General features: G+C 40.0%; 1 protein-coding gene across 3 annotated transcripts in view; it reads left to right on the forward strand.

Annotated features, from left to right (window-relative positions):
• Nucleotides 1–14,365, forward strand: part of Exoc6b (exocyst complex component 6B) — a 456,985-nt gene that overhangs the window by 310,504 nt on the left and 132,116 nt on the right. For 2 of the 3 annotated variants that reach the window (XM_028762430.1, XM_028762431.1), the window contains exon 20: nt 10,462–10,535. In XM_028762430.1, the coding sequence (XP_028618263.1) occupies nt 10,462–10,535 (74 nt within the window). Of the gene's footprint in view, nt 1–10,461; nt 10,536–14,365 lie in introns of those variants that run through there. The other variant, XM_028762432.1, reaches the window with a different exon arrangement.

Below are 14,365 nucleotides of genomic sequence, written 5' to 3' on the forward strand. Positions count from 1 at the left end.
TTTTTGGAGACAGGGTTTCTCTGTGTAGTCCTGGCTGTCCTGGAACTTACTCTGTAGACCAGGCTGGCCTTGAACTCAGAAATCCGCCTGCCTCTGCCTCCCAAGTGCTGGGATTAAAGGCGTGCGCCACCACCGCCCAGCTGCTTCTTATTTCTATTTGAGGAGTATTCCTTGGCATTTTCTTAGACGGATTTCATGTGAGTTGACTCCTTCTCTCTTTGTATGGGGATTCTTTGCCTCTTTTTTATTGCTGAAGAATACCTTTGTAAAGTTTTGGATTCTAGGTTGGTGAGTTTTTATCTTCTGTTTTACCTTTCAGCGCAATGAGTATATCACCCCCCTAATTCTTGACTTGTAAGATTTTTGTTGAAAAAGTCCAATATGGCTATAGACATTGCCTTTTATGTGACTAGTCTCTCAAATCTGGTCTTGCCTTTTTTTTTTAAAGTGTTTTAAAAATTATTTTATTTATGTGCATGGGTGTTTTACTTGCACGTATATCTGTCTATACACTATGTATATACACTGCCTGTGGAGGCCAAAAAAGGACTGTATCCACTGGAACTGAAGTTGCAGACAGTTGTGAGATGTCTCATATAGGAGGCTGGGGATAGAATCCAGATCCTCTGGAAGAACAGCACATGCTTCTAACCACTTAGCCATCTCTCTAGCCTCTGATCTTGGCATTTGATCTTCCTCTGAAACTGGTCTGAGAAAAAGTGTTTGTGTTCCATATTTCTTGATATCCACATGCTTCCCAAGATTTAAGAGGGTTTGGAGTGTTTCTTTAAGCTTTCTGACCATTTTCCTTTTTTCCCTATTTTTGTGACTGTTCTACTTTGTTCATTCATTTTCCTTAATTTTTTCCTTTTATTCCTCTGTTTGGCCAGCTTAGATGTTACATTTTTCTGTTTATTTATCTTGCTCTTTCATAGTCCACCCTTCAGGTGATGCCTTGTTGAGTTGTTTATTTCTGTACTGTTCTTCAGTCTCCACCCTCTTATTTCATCTTTTTGGTTCTCTTTGTTTTCAATTTTCAAATTAATTTTCTCATTTTCCTGGTATATGGTTTTTCTAATTCTCTCTAGTTTTATATCTGTTTCTGCCTCTCATTTAGCTTTTAAAAGATGATTGTTTGAATTCTTTTTCTAGCAGTTTGAAGACCTCCATTATTTGGATCAGTTATGAACAATGTTTTTGTTTCCTTTGATACTGCTGTATTTGCCTTTTTTGTTTCTGGGTAGCTCTGCATTGGTGTCTGTACATTCGGAAGAATGTACATTTCTTTTTGTCTCTACAGACTGTTTCAGACAGACAAGTCTTTTCTATTTGTGCTTCTATAACAATTGACCTTAGACTGGAAACTTTTAAACAAAAGAAATGTGTTTCTCACAGTTCTGGAGTCTGAAAAGTCCAAGACTGAGACAGGAGCGGGTTGGATTGTCTAGGAGTGCCCTCTGCTTCGGAGGTGGCACCTTCCTTGCTTCTGCATGCTCTGGAGGGAAGAATCCTGTTCTCATGTTGAATAAAGCAGGACAAATTCTCAGGCTCTTTTGCATGGGCACCTAATCTCATTCATAAGGGCAGAAAGTGACTCAGCAGTCACCCATTATTTGTTTCTTTGGACTCTGGGGATTGAGTTCAGGACCTTGCAGATAATAAGCATGCACAGCAATGAGCTACTCTCCATTATTGTAGTCACTGTTAAATAGTCACACCTGCATACCATTGTATAGGGCAGGAACCTTCAGCATCAGTTATAGAGGGAGCAGAAAGCATGTAGCTAGGGAAGTGATTGAGCAGGATAGAGCAAGCTACATGGTTCACAGTTGGGTTCTTAGTTAGAGGCTTGGTTTCTTGTAGATCAGAGCTTAGGTGGCAAGCCTATCCTAGGTTTGTTGACGGCACCTGCTGAGTTCATGACTGGATCTCTGAGTTATCAATACTAGCCTCTGACTAGGACCCAGCCACAAACTTGCTTCAGGATCAACTTCTACCACCAAAATCTTTAGTTGTACCTCTAGGACAACACTGACCATGGCTCCTTCTGGTTGTTTGTAGTTGAGACTGCTAGCTAACAGAATCTGAAAGGATCTGCCCTCCTTGCCAGAGCTTCTGCAGGATTTGTTGTAGTACTGTGCTCACCATGCCTGTCCCATATATTATACCACTGTTTCCCACTCCCTTCATCCCAACTCTCCATCTTTCTGTGGGCTGAATTCTGAGCATGACTTCAGGCCATTGATGAGAAGTCCAGAATTAACTGTCAGGGGTGGCTCCAGAACCACAGACATGAATGCAGCAGTCACATCATCCAAGGCTTACGTGAGCATGGCTCCTCCAAGTTCCTCTGCTTCATGGTTTTGGCAGGAGAATTTTTCCAAAGCCAAGTAGCCACAGGAGTTTGGAGCCATTTCTAGGTCTAGAGCTGGAAATAATGCTGGCAAGTTTGCTCTTGACACAAAGTTCTGTCTTCTCAGTGGACCCTGCTTCTTGTGGGCTCTCTCAGGCCTTCACCACATTCTTTGTGAATCCCAGTGCTCTCCCAGAAGTGCTTTTATCCGTAGATGGCTGTGAACTTATTGCATGGGTATAAATGGAAAACCACCTATCCCACTATTATTGGGTTGACAATTTTCTTTATGAGACGTCTACTCTGTGTATGACTGTATCTACTGCTACTGCTGCTGCTGCTGCTGGTGGTGGTGCTGCTGCTACTGAATTAAGGCTTTATTGCATGTTTAAATATAAATTATGATTTAAATAGAAGATATGATTTTGGGACACTTTAAGTCTTTGCTTATTTAAACTGTTTTCTATTAATTCACAGTGTGGTAAAACACATACATGGATATCAGGTATACAGTGTTGCATTGGTAACTGTAGGCACAATGTTCTATACCCTATCCACCCTTGAAGTGAGAGATCTAATGATCTTAGTCTCTAGGAGCCTTCTTCTTCCCCTTTCCCCCTCCTTTTATTTCTTCTTGACATAATTCTTCCATGGAGCTCCCTTCTTTATGTTCTGACCATCATCTTTCTGACAAAAAGAACCTGGAGTGGGTTCTCCAGAGACACTATCAGCTTCTCTGCAATTAGCCTCCTGGAGCCACCTTGAAGTGATGCAAGAGGGCTTGGCTTCCCCAGAGCCATCCTCTAGTCTAACACTCCCCTTATCTACTGCTCCAGGGAGCCAGATACCAGGAAACCATTATGTTAATACAGCAACAACAGCTTCTATTTTTTTCAATCCCACAAAAAAACACTTGTGACCTGACATGATCTTAAGATGCAAACAAAGCATCAACATACTTTCTTCTATGTGTTTCTTATTAGCAGTGACCTAAACCATGGAAGAGTGTTCTTGCCTCTTGTCTGAACAGATGCTCCCTGGAGCAGTGATATACTGATGCTGTCTAGGGGCCTTTTTGTAGCTTGTCTTTTAGCTTCCCTCTTGTCTAGACAAATTATGTTTTCCTCCCTCATTTGCCGTTCCACCTATCTGTCAGATACTATTAATTTTGCGTTTTGGCAATACATTGTTCCCATTGCTTATCTTTCTTTAAGAACTGTTCTTGTTTTATGGATAATATGTGAGGAATAATTTTTATGTTCAGTTTTCCAAACTTGCTTTGATCAATTTTTTAATGTCCTGTCTATCTTTTTCATTTTTACTCATGTTTGTGTGCACATACCACACACACACACACACTCACATGTGTGTTCATGTGTGCATATATGAGCACATGTGTGTGATAGCATATGTATGAGAGAGATGGGAAGAAGAAGAAAACTTGCAATTAGGGAAGTGATTGAGTATGTTGGAGTTGGCTACATGGTTCAAGGCTTGGATCCTTGTGATCAGTGGGTGGGCTTTTTAAATAACACTATTTCCAGAAATCAAGATGAAATAGAAAGAGGTACTGAAAAGGGAGGCAGAGCAAAAGGACATGTGACATGAAAGCAGATAGGAGACTAGGAGGAGGTTACAAGAAGTGTCACTAAAGCATACTTGTTTTGTAACTGCTGCAGTGGTAACTAGTAGCATATATGCTGGTTTAAATATGTTTAAAAAGAAGTGCAATGGTAGATATTACTCATCTATAAAATGATGTATCATTCTTTAATATTGATAAGCCTGAAAGAGGTCCAGCGTTCTAAAATGTTCCAGGATCACTTAAGATGGACTCTCTTTCACATTTTGTGCCATGGTGTGGGCGGTGGGAGGGAGAAAGATGGATTTGTTTTTTAGTCTTCTGTTTGTATATAGAAATTACAGACTGCGATTGCTCTGACTTCTCAAATCCCTTCTAACTCTGATGTTATTGTTTCATTTGGATTTGGTTTTCTGTGAAGATTTTGTGTGCAGCTGTCCATATAGACTTATGTGCATGTCTCTATGGAAGTCAGCTAAGGGTTTCATTCCTTAGGTGCTATCCCTTTGTTTATTTTAGACTTGCCCTTTACTTGACCTGCATTATTTGAAATTTTGGGGTATCTCTTTGTTGTCACCAGATGATAACAGGGAAATTAAATACCCTCACATTAATTAAAGAATTTAAGGATGGAAAAACTCCAGGCAGGCAAGCTGGCAATCTTGACACCTGCCTGGAGGAGGAGCATGGAGAAAAGATGAGTAAAAAAAGAAAGCCTTGCCTTTTGAGTGAAGTGGGCATGCAGGTCAGCCACATGGTGGCAGGCACCCATAAGGCAGGGAGGAGAATTTTAGAGGAAGCAAAGCCTAAGCCTTAGAGAGAGCATGCTTTTTAAAAAGTAGAAGAAAAGGATAAGTTTTGCTTTTGTAACTGTTCAGAATTTCAGCAGACTTACAAAGCCACATGACTGTGTTCCTATAGGCTACTAGAGATTGAAATCTGGCAAGGAAAGTCCATCATCTCATTAAAGGGATGATTATTCTGCCTATCTCTCTAGCACAGTTTGAGCTGAGCTTGTCTTCGTTAACCTTGCTCAACTGGAATGTGACGTGTCCACATGTACTGGCTGGTTTCATGTGTCAACTTGACACAAACTGCAGTTATCACAGAGAAAGGAGCTTCAGTTGAGGAAATGCCTCCATGAGATTTAGCTGTAAGGCATTTTCTCAATTAGTGATCAAGAGGGGAGGGCCCATTGTGTGTGGTGCCATCCCTGGGCTGGTAGTCCTGGCTTCTATAAGAAAGCAAGCTGAGCAAGCCAGGGAAGCAAGCCAGTAAGTAACATCCCTCCATGGCCTCTGCATCAGCTTCTGCTTTCTGACCTGCTTGAGTTCCAGTCCTGACTTCCTTTGGTGATGAACAGCAGTGTGGAAGTGTAAGCTGAATAAACCCTTTCCTCCCCAATTTGCATCTTGGTCATGATGTTTGTTCAGGAATAGAAACCCTGACTAAAACACCATACTAGCCAAAGATCTCATCCTGTTGCCAAGTAGTAGCTTTTCCTTGGAGGGCCTTTACTGCTGCAACTATTGCCTGGAATTTCACAGACCCACCTGGCCTCAGATAGCCAACTTGTGTAAAAGTCTGTTTTCTGGTATCAAACTCACAAGGCAAGCACTTTACTTACCTACTGCATCCTCAGAAGTCACTATACTTTATAAAGTATTTTGTTTTCTCCAACCAGTTGTGAATGTGCCAGATGAAATTTGAAATATTTTTTCTCTTTTCCCACAAATCAATGAACTTTATTATTAGTGTTAACATCAACCTGAAAAGAAACCTAGAAAAAAGTTGAAACTAGCAAAATTTCTTTCTTTAACCCTTTGATAACTTTATTAGATTGTGAAACATTATTTGACTTCCCCAACATGGGCTGACTGGTTGAGCCTTAGTGGGAGAGGAAGTGCTTAGTCCTGCTGGGACTGGATGTCTCAGGGAGGAATGGTACCCAAGGGAGCTTCCTCATCTCTGAGGAAAAGGGGAGGGAGTAATATGAGGAGAGATTTGCAAGGGCAAGACTGAGAGGAGAGCAGGGAAGGGGAGCTTCGATTGAAATGTAATGTAAACAAAAAAAATAAATTTGGGGGAAAATTTACAGGATATTTTGAAAGTTAACATTTCTTAAAATGATGAGCACATCTCAAAGGTTTGTGCATTAAGAATTTCAGAGGTTGTTGGATATTCTAAGTTTTTTTTCTTCTTGGAATCTTCTTTGACTATATGCCTTCTTTTCTGTAACTTTATGAGTTTCCTTTTAGCATTTACTTCTCAGCCTTCAATTAGTTGACAGTTTCTTCACTTATTTTTTTTTTCAATTTTCAAATTGAATCTCAGAGTCAGGACTTGGTACCATGTTACACTCAGAGAGTCCCTCCTGACAAGATAGGATAGAGGATGGGGAGAATGATACTCTGTCAAATGAGTTGATGCTGCTTGCCACTAGTATAACTTAACTTGCAAGCAGATGCCAACTCACCAGAGTTTGGCCCCATCCACAAGCAACAGGAACTGATGAGAGGGAGGGTTTGGTTCTGTGTGAAATGAAACAGGTTATTTTTATTTCCTGGATGGTGCTGAGGCTGCCCTGCAGAACTGCAGGCTGTGGACACTTTCATGCTGACACAGGTCACTGTGAGACTGAAAACCTACTGTCCAGAAACAAGTCCAAGAAGGACTAGTCCATGTCTGTGTCTGCTTCTTCCACTTGTCTGTGATTCCTGTCAGAAGTCCATGGCTCTAGAGGCCTTACCATGTACATGTAAAATTGTCTTGTCCACACATCAGTGGTCCTTCTCCACCTGTCAGTGTCCGAGAATTTGTTCATGTCAGTCTATCCTGCTGTGTCTCTTGTCACTGTTGATCAGTACTGTTTTATGTTACCACTCCTGCTTTCTTATATTTCCTCTTATTGCCTTATGAGAGTTTGTAAAATACAAAGAAAAACTCATTCTCCTCTCTGTAGCAGCCTTGGATAAAATTGTGAGGTAGGAGCTTACTATCATGTGTCCTATCGCTATTATATTTTACCTAGTTGAAATAAGGCTCTGCGTGAATTTTTATTTTGTTTTTTAAATATTTACAGTTTTTACTATGTTTTCATGTATTTATAATATTTTTACTCTAGGATGTCATATTTCTGAGACTATATTAAATCACCATTACAGAAATTGTACCTAATGAATTTAATTTTTCTAATAATACAAATGAAATTTTTTGTATTGTGCCTAACAGACTAGTCGTATTAACTCCTTTAAAACAGAATAATTAAGTATCTGCCTATAAATTTGCCTATAAATAAATGACTGGTCACTGAGCCATCTCTAGTTCAGCTCTGTTTCTTTTCATCTGTTGTCATAGGCACAGGACCATATTTCTTGACATTGTCACCAAACCACTGAGAATTCAATAAAAGCTATGAACCTTTCTTTATAAAGAAATGCATACACACACACACACACACACACACACACACACACACACACAGCGAGAGGGGGGGGGGGGGGGGGGAGAGAGGGAGAGAGAGACAGACACACTACAGTATAAGGGTATAAGGATAATTGGTTATGATATGCCTGCCACTCTGTCATGCTGCTTTATATGTTTGACTTGGCTTAATGGTATCACTACAGTATGAGAAATGAACTGCTATTCTAATTTTTGATTTAATAATTTTTAAAGACATAAACAAAGTTAAGTAATCTCTTAAACTCAGGAATTAGTAAGTGGAGAAGTAGAGCTCCAGTTCTGGGGCTGCTGCTGCTGCTGCTGCTGCTTCTGCTGCTGCTGCTGCTGCTGCTTCTGCTGCCACACATAGGCCTGTTCCCTTAAAAACCTTAAAACTTGTAACAATCCAGAGACTTTTGTTATCATTTATAGGTCTGTGTTTCTAGTGAATCTTGATTTTATATAACTTGTTTAATTGAAACATAATATTTGTTGAGCATCTACTATTTTTTAATATGCAAAACATTTATTCAAGGGTTTTGGAAACATGCTTGGGTTTTAAATTTAATTTTATTTTTTACTTATTGACTTTACATCCTTCTCACTACCCCTTCCTGAGCATCTATTATTTTTAATGATTGTTATGCTTTGTAATAGGATCCTTATCTCTAAGGAACTTACTATCTTTACTATCACTGTGGGATTGTAGGTATTATAGGATAGGAGTTCTGTAATAACATACTTGACAAGCATGGACAAGGCCTTAGGTTTGATGCTTAGTACTGATAAAGTAAAAAGAGGAAAAACTACAGATATGAAGTTGAATTTACAGTAATTAAACATTTCCATAAGTGATTTGTAGAGATTAATTTCTTTACTTCATCATATCTGCCATAATTATCATTCTCTGGTTCTCTTTATAAAAAGGTAGATAAAAGGCTGCAATGTCTTGTGGGAACCCAAGGATTTAGTATGTCATAAAATTCAGGTCTCTAAAATAAATCAGAGATCAGCAGGAAGTATATGCAGATTCCTGAGTCAGGTTATCTGTCAACCAGGTTCATGTTCAGTGATGAGTACCATGAATGTAAACCTAGCTTGAAAGCCTTCCAGTGGTATGTCATGGGGAATTCTGTTGAGTTTGTCATAGGCAGGACAGCAGAACATCCCAACATCAGGTCTCTTCCTGATAGAGAGGACTACTCCAGGCAATCTATCAACCTTGGAGGAAGTATGCAAACTGAACACTCAACAAGGCTGTTGGGAAGAGAGGCTGTAGCTATAACTGAAAGAACTTGTTTCAACAAGAGCATCATATGAAGTAATTGTACATTTGGAATGCACCAGGTTACCAGATATGATCCTTACTGTTGCTTACTGCACATCACTGTTGATGTACAGGGTATGCTGTCTCAAGCTTTCCATCAGCATGCTTTTCACTGAATGTATGTACACTTTAAAACTTTCCTCTTTTGGAACTTGGGATTCTTAGTCCTCTTTTGGATAATGTTGGATTCTAAGTGGCATATGAATTTTCTTCTCAAAGCAGACAGCCACTTTACTGACTGTGAGTTGATCTCTTTTCTTGTGCATCCTTTTTATTTGAAATGCCTGCAATAAGAGTATTTTGAATGTAGGTATATACCACATTTACACTATATCTAAATTAATATGCTGATTTATAATTCTTTCATATGATGCTCCCTTGTCTCTACAGTCTAATTTGGCATTATTTTTAAAGCTGAGACAGTAATTTTATGTAAATCTGTTATGGTTTCAAAATGAGTGGAAAGGGAGAGGCAATGCCAAACAAGCAGTAATCTGTCCTTGTACATATCTTTTGAATTTGTCCTATATAGAGAGCCTTCTACTTTTCTAGCTAGCTGTGAAAAATAAAAAGAAGACTATTATAGCAGTTCTATCGGTTCTTAACTTCCAACTTGAAGAATATGTATCTGAAAGGAAAATACTTTTTTTCAAGTTTTTTTTTCCAAGTATTTGAGCTGCTTTTATTATAAATAGTAGATGGATATGAAATGCCCATCATGCTTTGGCTTCACAAGAAGAATAAAATTACAGTAACTCTCAGATCTTGACTGTGCTACATGCTTGTCTGTGTGGAAGGATCTTCAGACATTTTGATTTTCTAATAAGCAGGGTTCAGAGATGATAAACTTGGCATTCTTAAGTTGTAGTAGCATTTGTCCCTGTAGCCCATTGCCATTTCTTTCTTGATAAAGATGTGCAAGCCAGAATTATAAGTGTGCATTGTCTCAGATGCTACTAAGAAATGCAGATAGCATCTATATCTTTGACCTTTGAGGAAGCAGGTGGAGGGAAGAAAAGATGGAATTTTTAAAGCAGCATGGAAATGAAAGTCAAGGGCAAAGACTGCAGGAGAAGGATACACATATGCAAATGTCCCTTACCATCTGTAATAAGCCTCATCCAGGTGGGCATCTTCATATCTGCCAATACTGCTTTTCTCTTTTAAGCCAAATTCTGATCAAGGCAGCAGCTGCTGCTAGTGGTGTACATGCGTGTGTGTTGTGTAGGAGGTTGGCACTCATGAGATAATACAAATAATCAGTGAGGGAATAATTAATGATGTGGCAGGGAATATTTTTGATAGATGCTTAGGGAATGAGGTGACAGGCGTGAAATTAGAAAATTCCTTCAGTGATCTGAAATATAAATAGCTTTCACAACTGAAAAGAGTTTCTCAGCTGAAGATTTTATTGTGTTGAGTGGAAAAACTTTTTTCTCTCCCCCCTCCCTTCTTCCTTTGCAAGTTGTTTGTCCATTCACAAAACAAATACTCTGAAGCCCAGAGCGGCTCATGGGAATAAATTTCAGGTCGAATTAGTACAGTTTCCTTGCTGTCAGGATGCTGGAATTAATGGTGTTTTGATGACACGAATTTTGAAGGGCCAACAAAGAAGTTGAAGGGAGAGAGACATGACTCCTTAGAAGCTCAGGCCTCCTCTCCCCCTGCCTCTCTTGTCTTCCCTGTCATCCGTCTGCCAATCTCCCTGTCCATGGTTAGTTAAAGGCGCTTTTTATCCTCTTTTCTTTCCCACAGAGTTTGCCAGATCCGGCCCGGTGCCTGGGTTCCAGGAGGACACGCTGCAGTTGGCCTTCATCGACTTGAGACAAGTAAGTCTTTGTGTTTTTGTTTTTTGTTTTTCTTTTAAGATGTGTGACTGAAGACCATCAGGTCTTAAGGAAAAGGGGAGGGGAGGGGGTTTGGCATTGGTGATTCACACTGGAGACCTAAGGGCTTTTCCCTGTGTTTGAGGCCACCTCTTTTATTTAGCTATCTGAGATCCTTAGCAATGGTGGAGTAAAGATTTTGTGGGTAGAAGTGTAGGCAGGGGGTGGGTGGAGGGATCCATAGAGTAGAGGGACTCAAGTGACCCTCAAGTGATGCGATCCATTGTGTGGCCATTGACTTCTGCAGACACAGCGAAAAGATGACTCGTCAAATCCATGCTAAACAGGTGCACTGATGCAGAGACTGCCTGCCTAGAAAACTTTGTGTGTGGATAATGTGGCCAGTAATGTTGAAGGAAAATGAAATATTTTGCTTTCTGGGTTGTTAGCCTGGTTTGTTGACTTTTCCTTGCTGCCTCCTACCTTCTGTTGCTTCCTTTGTAGAATGTAGTGAGCTATCAGCCACAGAGTGGGGTGCTTACAACAGAGTAGGGTGCTTACAGATGGTTTGCAAAGGTTCTGACCAGTCATGCTAGCCTGATGGGAAGTCCTGTTACAGTATCATGATGAAGGCTGGTACTTAGCTCTACCTGAGCTATGGCAAGCCCATAAGATGGAAAGGCCACCCATAGGGCTGTTCTTGCAGACTAGAAAGGGTGGATGGTAGGCCCTGTTGTTTTGGGGATAGTAGAACAAGGTGGGTGGGGGCCAAAAGGGAGAGCTGTAACTGCACTCTGTCATCTCTTCACTCTGAAGATGGATGGGGTTGGATAGAAAGTGTGAATGAAGTAAGCATCAATGACTGATGCTTCTCTCCTATTAAAACAATCTTTTTTTGTCTGTTTTAGAAGGGGGCTGGCTTTGTTTCTCCTGCCATAATGATGCAGTGCCTCTTGTTTTCAAAGCTGACATAGTTTGCATTCTGAAAACTTGTAGATGCCCAGAGTGTTTCTTAAAGCTGTAGGACCCCTTGTCTGAGTAACCTCCTTACCACTGTGCCTGGATTCCTGCCGGAATAGCTTTTAACCAGTAATGGATGGCCTGAGCTAGCCCTGGACCCTTGTGGATGGGCGGTGTAATCTGTCATTGATGACAATTCTGGAAAGCCCTGTTCAGCAGAATCATGTGTCTATAGTCCTGTGAAGGTTTGAGGATTCAGGCCACGTCCCAGAAACGTGTGCCAACTTAATATTTGGGGGCTGGGATAGGGGTTCTCTTTTTCATAAAGCTTTCCTAGCATTGTCAGAAATGCCCCCCCCAACCACTGAATACCTTCCATCTCTAGATTTGAGATGATCAAGTTTTAGCCTTTGATCTAAGATGGGAAGAGTGAAATTTTGTTTTAGGGTTCAATGGGGGATCTGTTCCCTCCCTCTGGAATTTGTTCTCCAAAACCTCTAAGCCAGTTCAAGCTTCTTGGAAAACAGAAAGTGTTTTTCATTGGAAGGACAATCCAAGAAAAAGTCTTTTTTTTTTCATTGTTCATGCAAAGAAAATGTTGTCATTCTCAGTAGTGTGTGACTTTGACAACTATAGAAAACAATTAGTGTTCAAAAACAATGTGATCTGAGGGGCAAATGGGAAAGCACATCAGGGTGAGCTCAAGTATTTGTGAGCTCTGGGTGAGCAATAGTGGTATAGATGCTGAAGGGTCTGTTTGGGCTGCATTCCTACTCCCCAGAGTTTCTTTTGTGATGTTTAAATGCTAAAAGCCCAAACTATAAAATTTTACTGATAATGACAGACTGTGTTGCTTCTTATTCAGTGTGTCATAAATCTACGTATTCCTTTATCTGTTACAGCAGTTGGAAAGGGGTAATTTTCAACCTAGATGATTTGAACAACATCCTTAGTTTAAGGCTGTGTTGGCAGATAGCTGACATACTACAAAGCAAGCCGTTCACATTCTGGGCTAAAAAGATCTCTTTCTTTTTGTTCATCTAGACCATTCTCAGATGTTCAAACTATAAGTAAAATTCCATTTGTACATTACTATAGAGGACTTAACATAAGATGAGGTGTGGCTTAGTGTCCTGTTGTTTGTACTCCTCACAATTCTAAAGCACAATTCTAAATTGGGGGGAGGGGTGTACGATAAGAACTTGCCATGTTCCCTCCATCTTTGCAGAACACCCAACCCACACTATGTGTTGGGTCTCACTTGGGGAGAACTCTACTCAGAACAACACTTTCACCTCCAAGAAGTCTCATCATAAAGATGGCCATAGCTTGTCTTAGTGCTAGCCCTTTCATTGCCTGCTTGTTTTAGAAGAGGCATTGGCTTTCTGTTCCTTATGCTGCCTGGCATCTTCTTACTGATGCTGGTGTCTTTTCTCTGCAGGAGTGCTTCCTGATCATCTCATCTGTAGATAGTAGTTTTATGGACTAAACCTACAGGTCAGGCTTTCACTATCTCTGTTCTTCTTTAAGACTTGTCAGCACAGAAATTCTGTCATTCTCATAACTATCTAAATCTTTAGTTTCTGATTTTATTATTTGACTTATTAATAGACTTAATTAGGCTTTTACAAGTCAAAGATCAAAACAGTAAATGAAATTAGCAGGGCTAGTACCATGGCTCAGCAAGTGAAGCATTTACCATGAAAACCTGCCTGAGTTTGCTCCCTGGAACCCATATAAAGGTAAAAGGAAAGAATTGACTTCATAAAGTTATTCTCTGATATCCATGGTTGCAGGTGCATCCTCCCCATGCTCCCTCTTCACACACTAATAATAGTAAATAAAATAATTTAAAATTGTAATGGAAATACCAGAAGTGAAAATTAAAAGCAAATATTATAAGACTTTTTAAATCAAGCATCTATTTATCCAAGATAGAGCATACACAACAACCCCTAGGAACCCCCCCCAAAAAAAACCTCCAATTCCACCCAAGTCCAGCTGGAGTTACTTATTGGAGATTCAAGGGGTTGTTTATAGGAAGTACCAGCAACTTACAGCAGCTAAGCCATTGCAGAAGAACTGCCCCTGCCCCAGTAATTGCACCTTCAGAGAGGGGAGGAGAATCATGCGCTCTTCTCCACTTCCAGGAGGAATGCACAAGGGCCAGACTTGTGGGAGTTTCCTGTAGGTAATCATAGGTGCTGTAATTTCAAGATGGCAGTAGCCATGTCAGGCAGCGGCTGTGCCTGTCCCAAGCAGAGTTCCATAAAAGGCAAGATGTAGGGTATATGCCCATATAAAAGGAGTCTGACCTGGTGCGCATTAGGATGCATGCTCTTTCAATGCCATGCAGATACTGGCTGTTTATTTGTCTGGTTTCTAAGTGTCATGCCGAGCATGCGCTCACGTTCTCTTGTGTTAGACTTTCAGATGCAATTAGGTGAATGATAATTTAAAACATATTCAAAATATGGCCGTTGATGAAAGACTCTCTGTATAGGCTGTAATAGCAGAGTGTAATTTAAAAGCCCTGTAATTTCATTAGAAAGAAAATTAGATGTGGATTATAAAGCTATTCATCCTTTTTTTCCACATACTCTATTTCCATTTTTCTACTTCTTAAGGTAAAAAGTGAAATGACATTTTGAATATACAAGCTTTCATGATATTTCAGAGTTAAAGTACATTGGCATACACTTTTCATGTGTTAAGATCCTAGAATTAGAAAATCTGCTATTAATAATAATGAACTGTGCAGTGCAAGTTGAGAGGCTTTCTCTTAACATTTCATATTTGTGTTATATGAGTTTAGTTTTACATGTAAAATATGTATATCTTATTTCATCTTCCAACATTGGCGAATGTTAAAA

The sequence above is a fragment of the Grammomys surdaster genome, unplaced genomic scaffold, assembly GCF_004785775.1.
Source record: "Grammomys surdaster isolate TR1022 unplaced genomic scaffold, NIH_TR_1.0 133, whole genome shotgun sequence".
NCBI classification, from domain to species: domain Eukaryota; kingdom Metazoa; phylum Chordata; class Mammalia; order Rodentia; family Muridae; genus Grammomys; species Grammomys surdaster.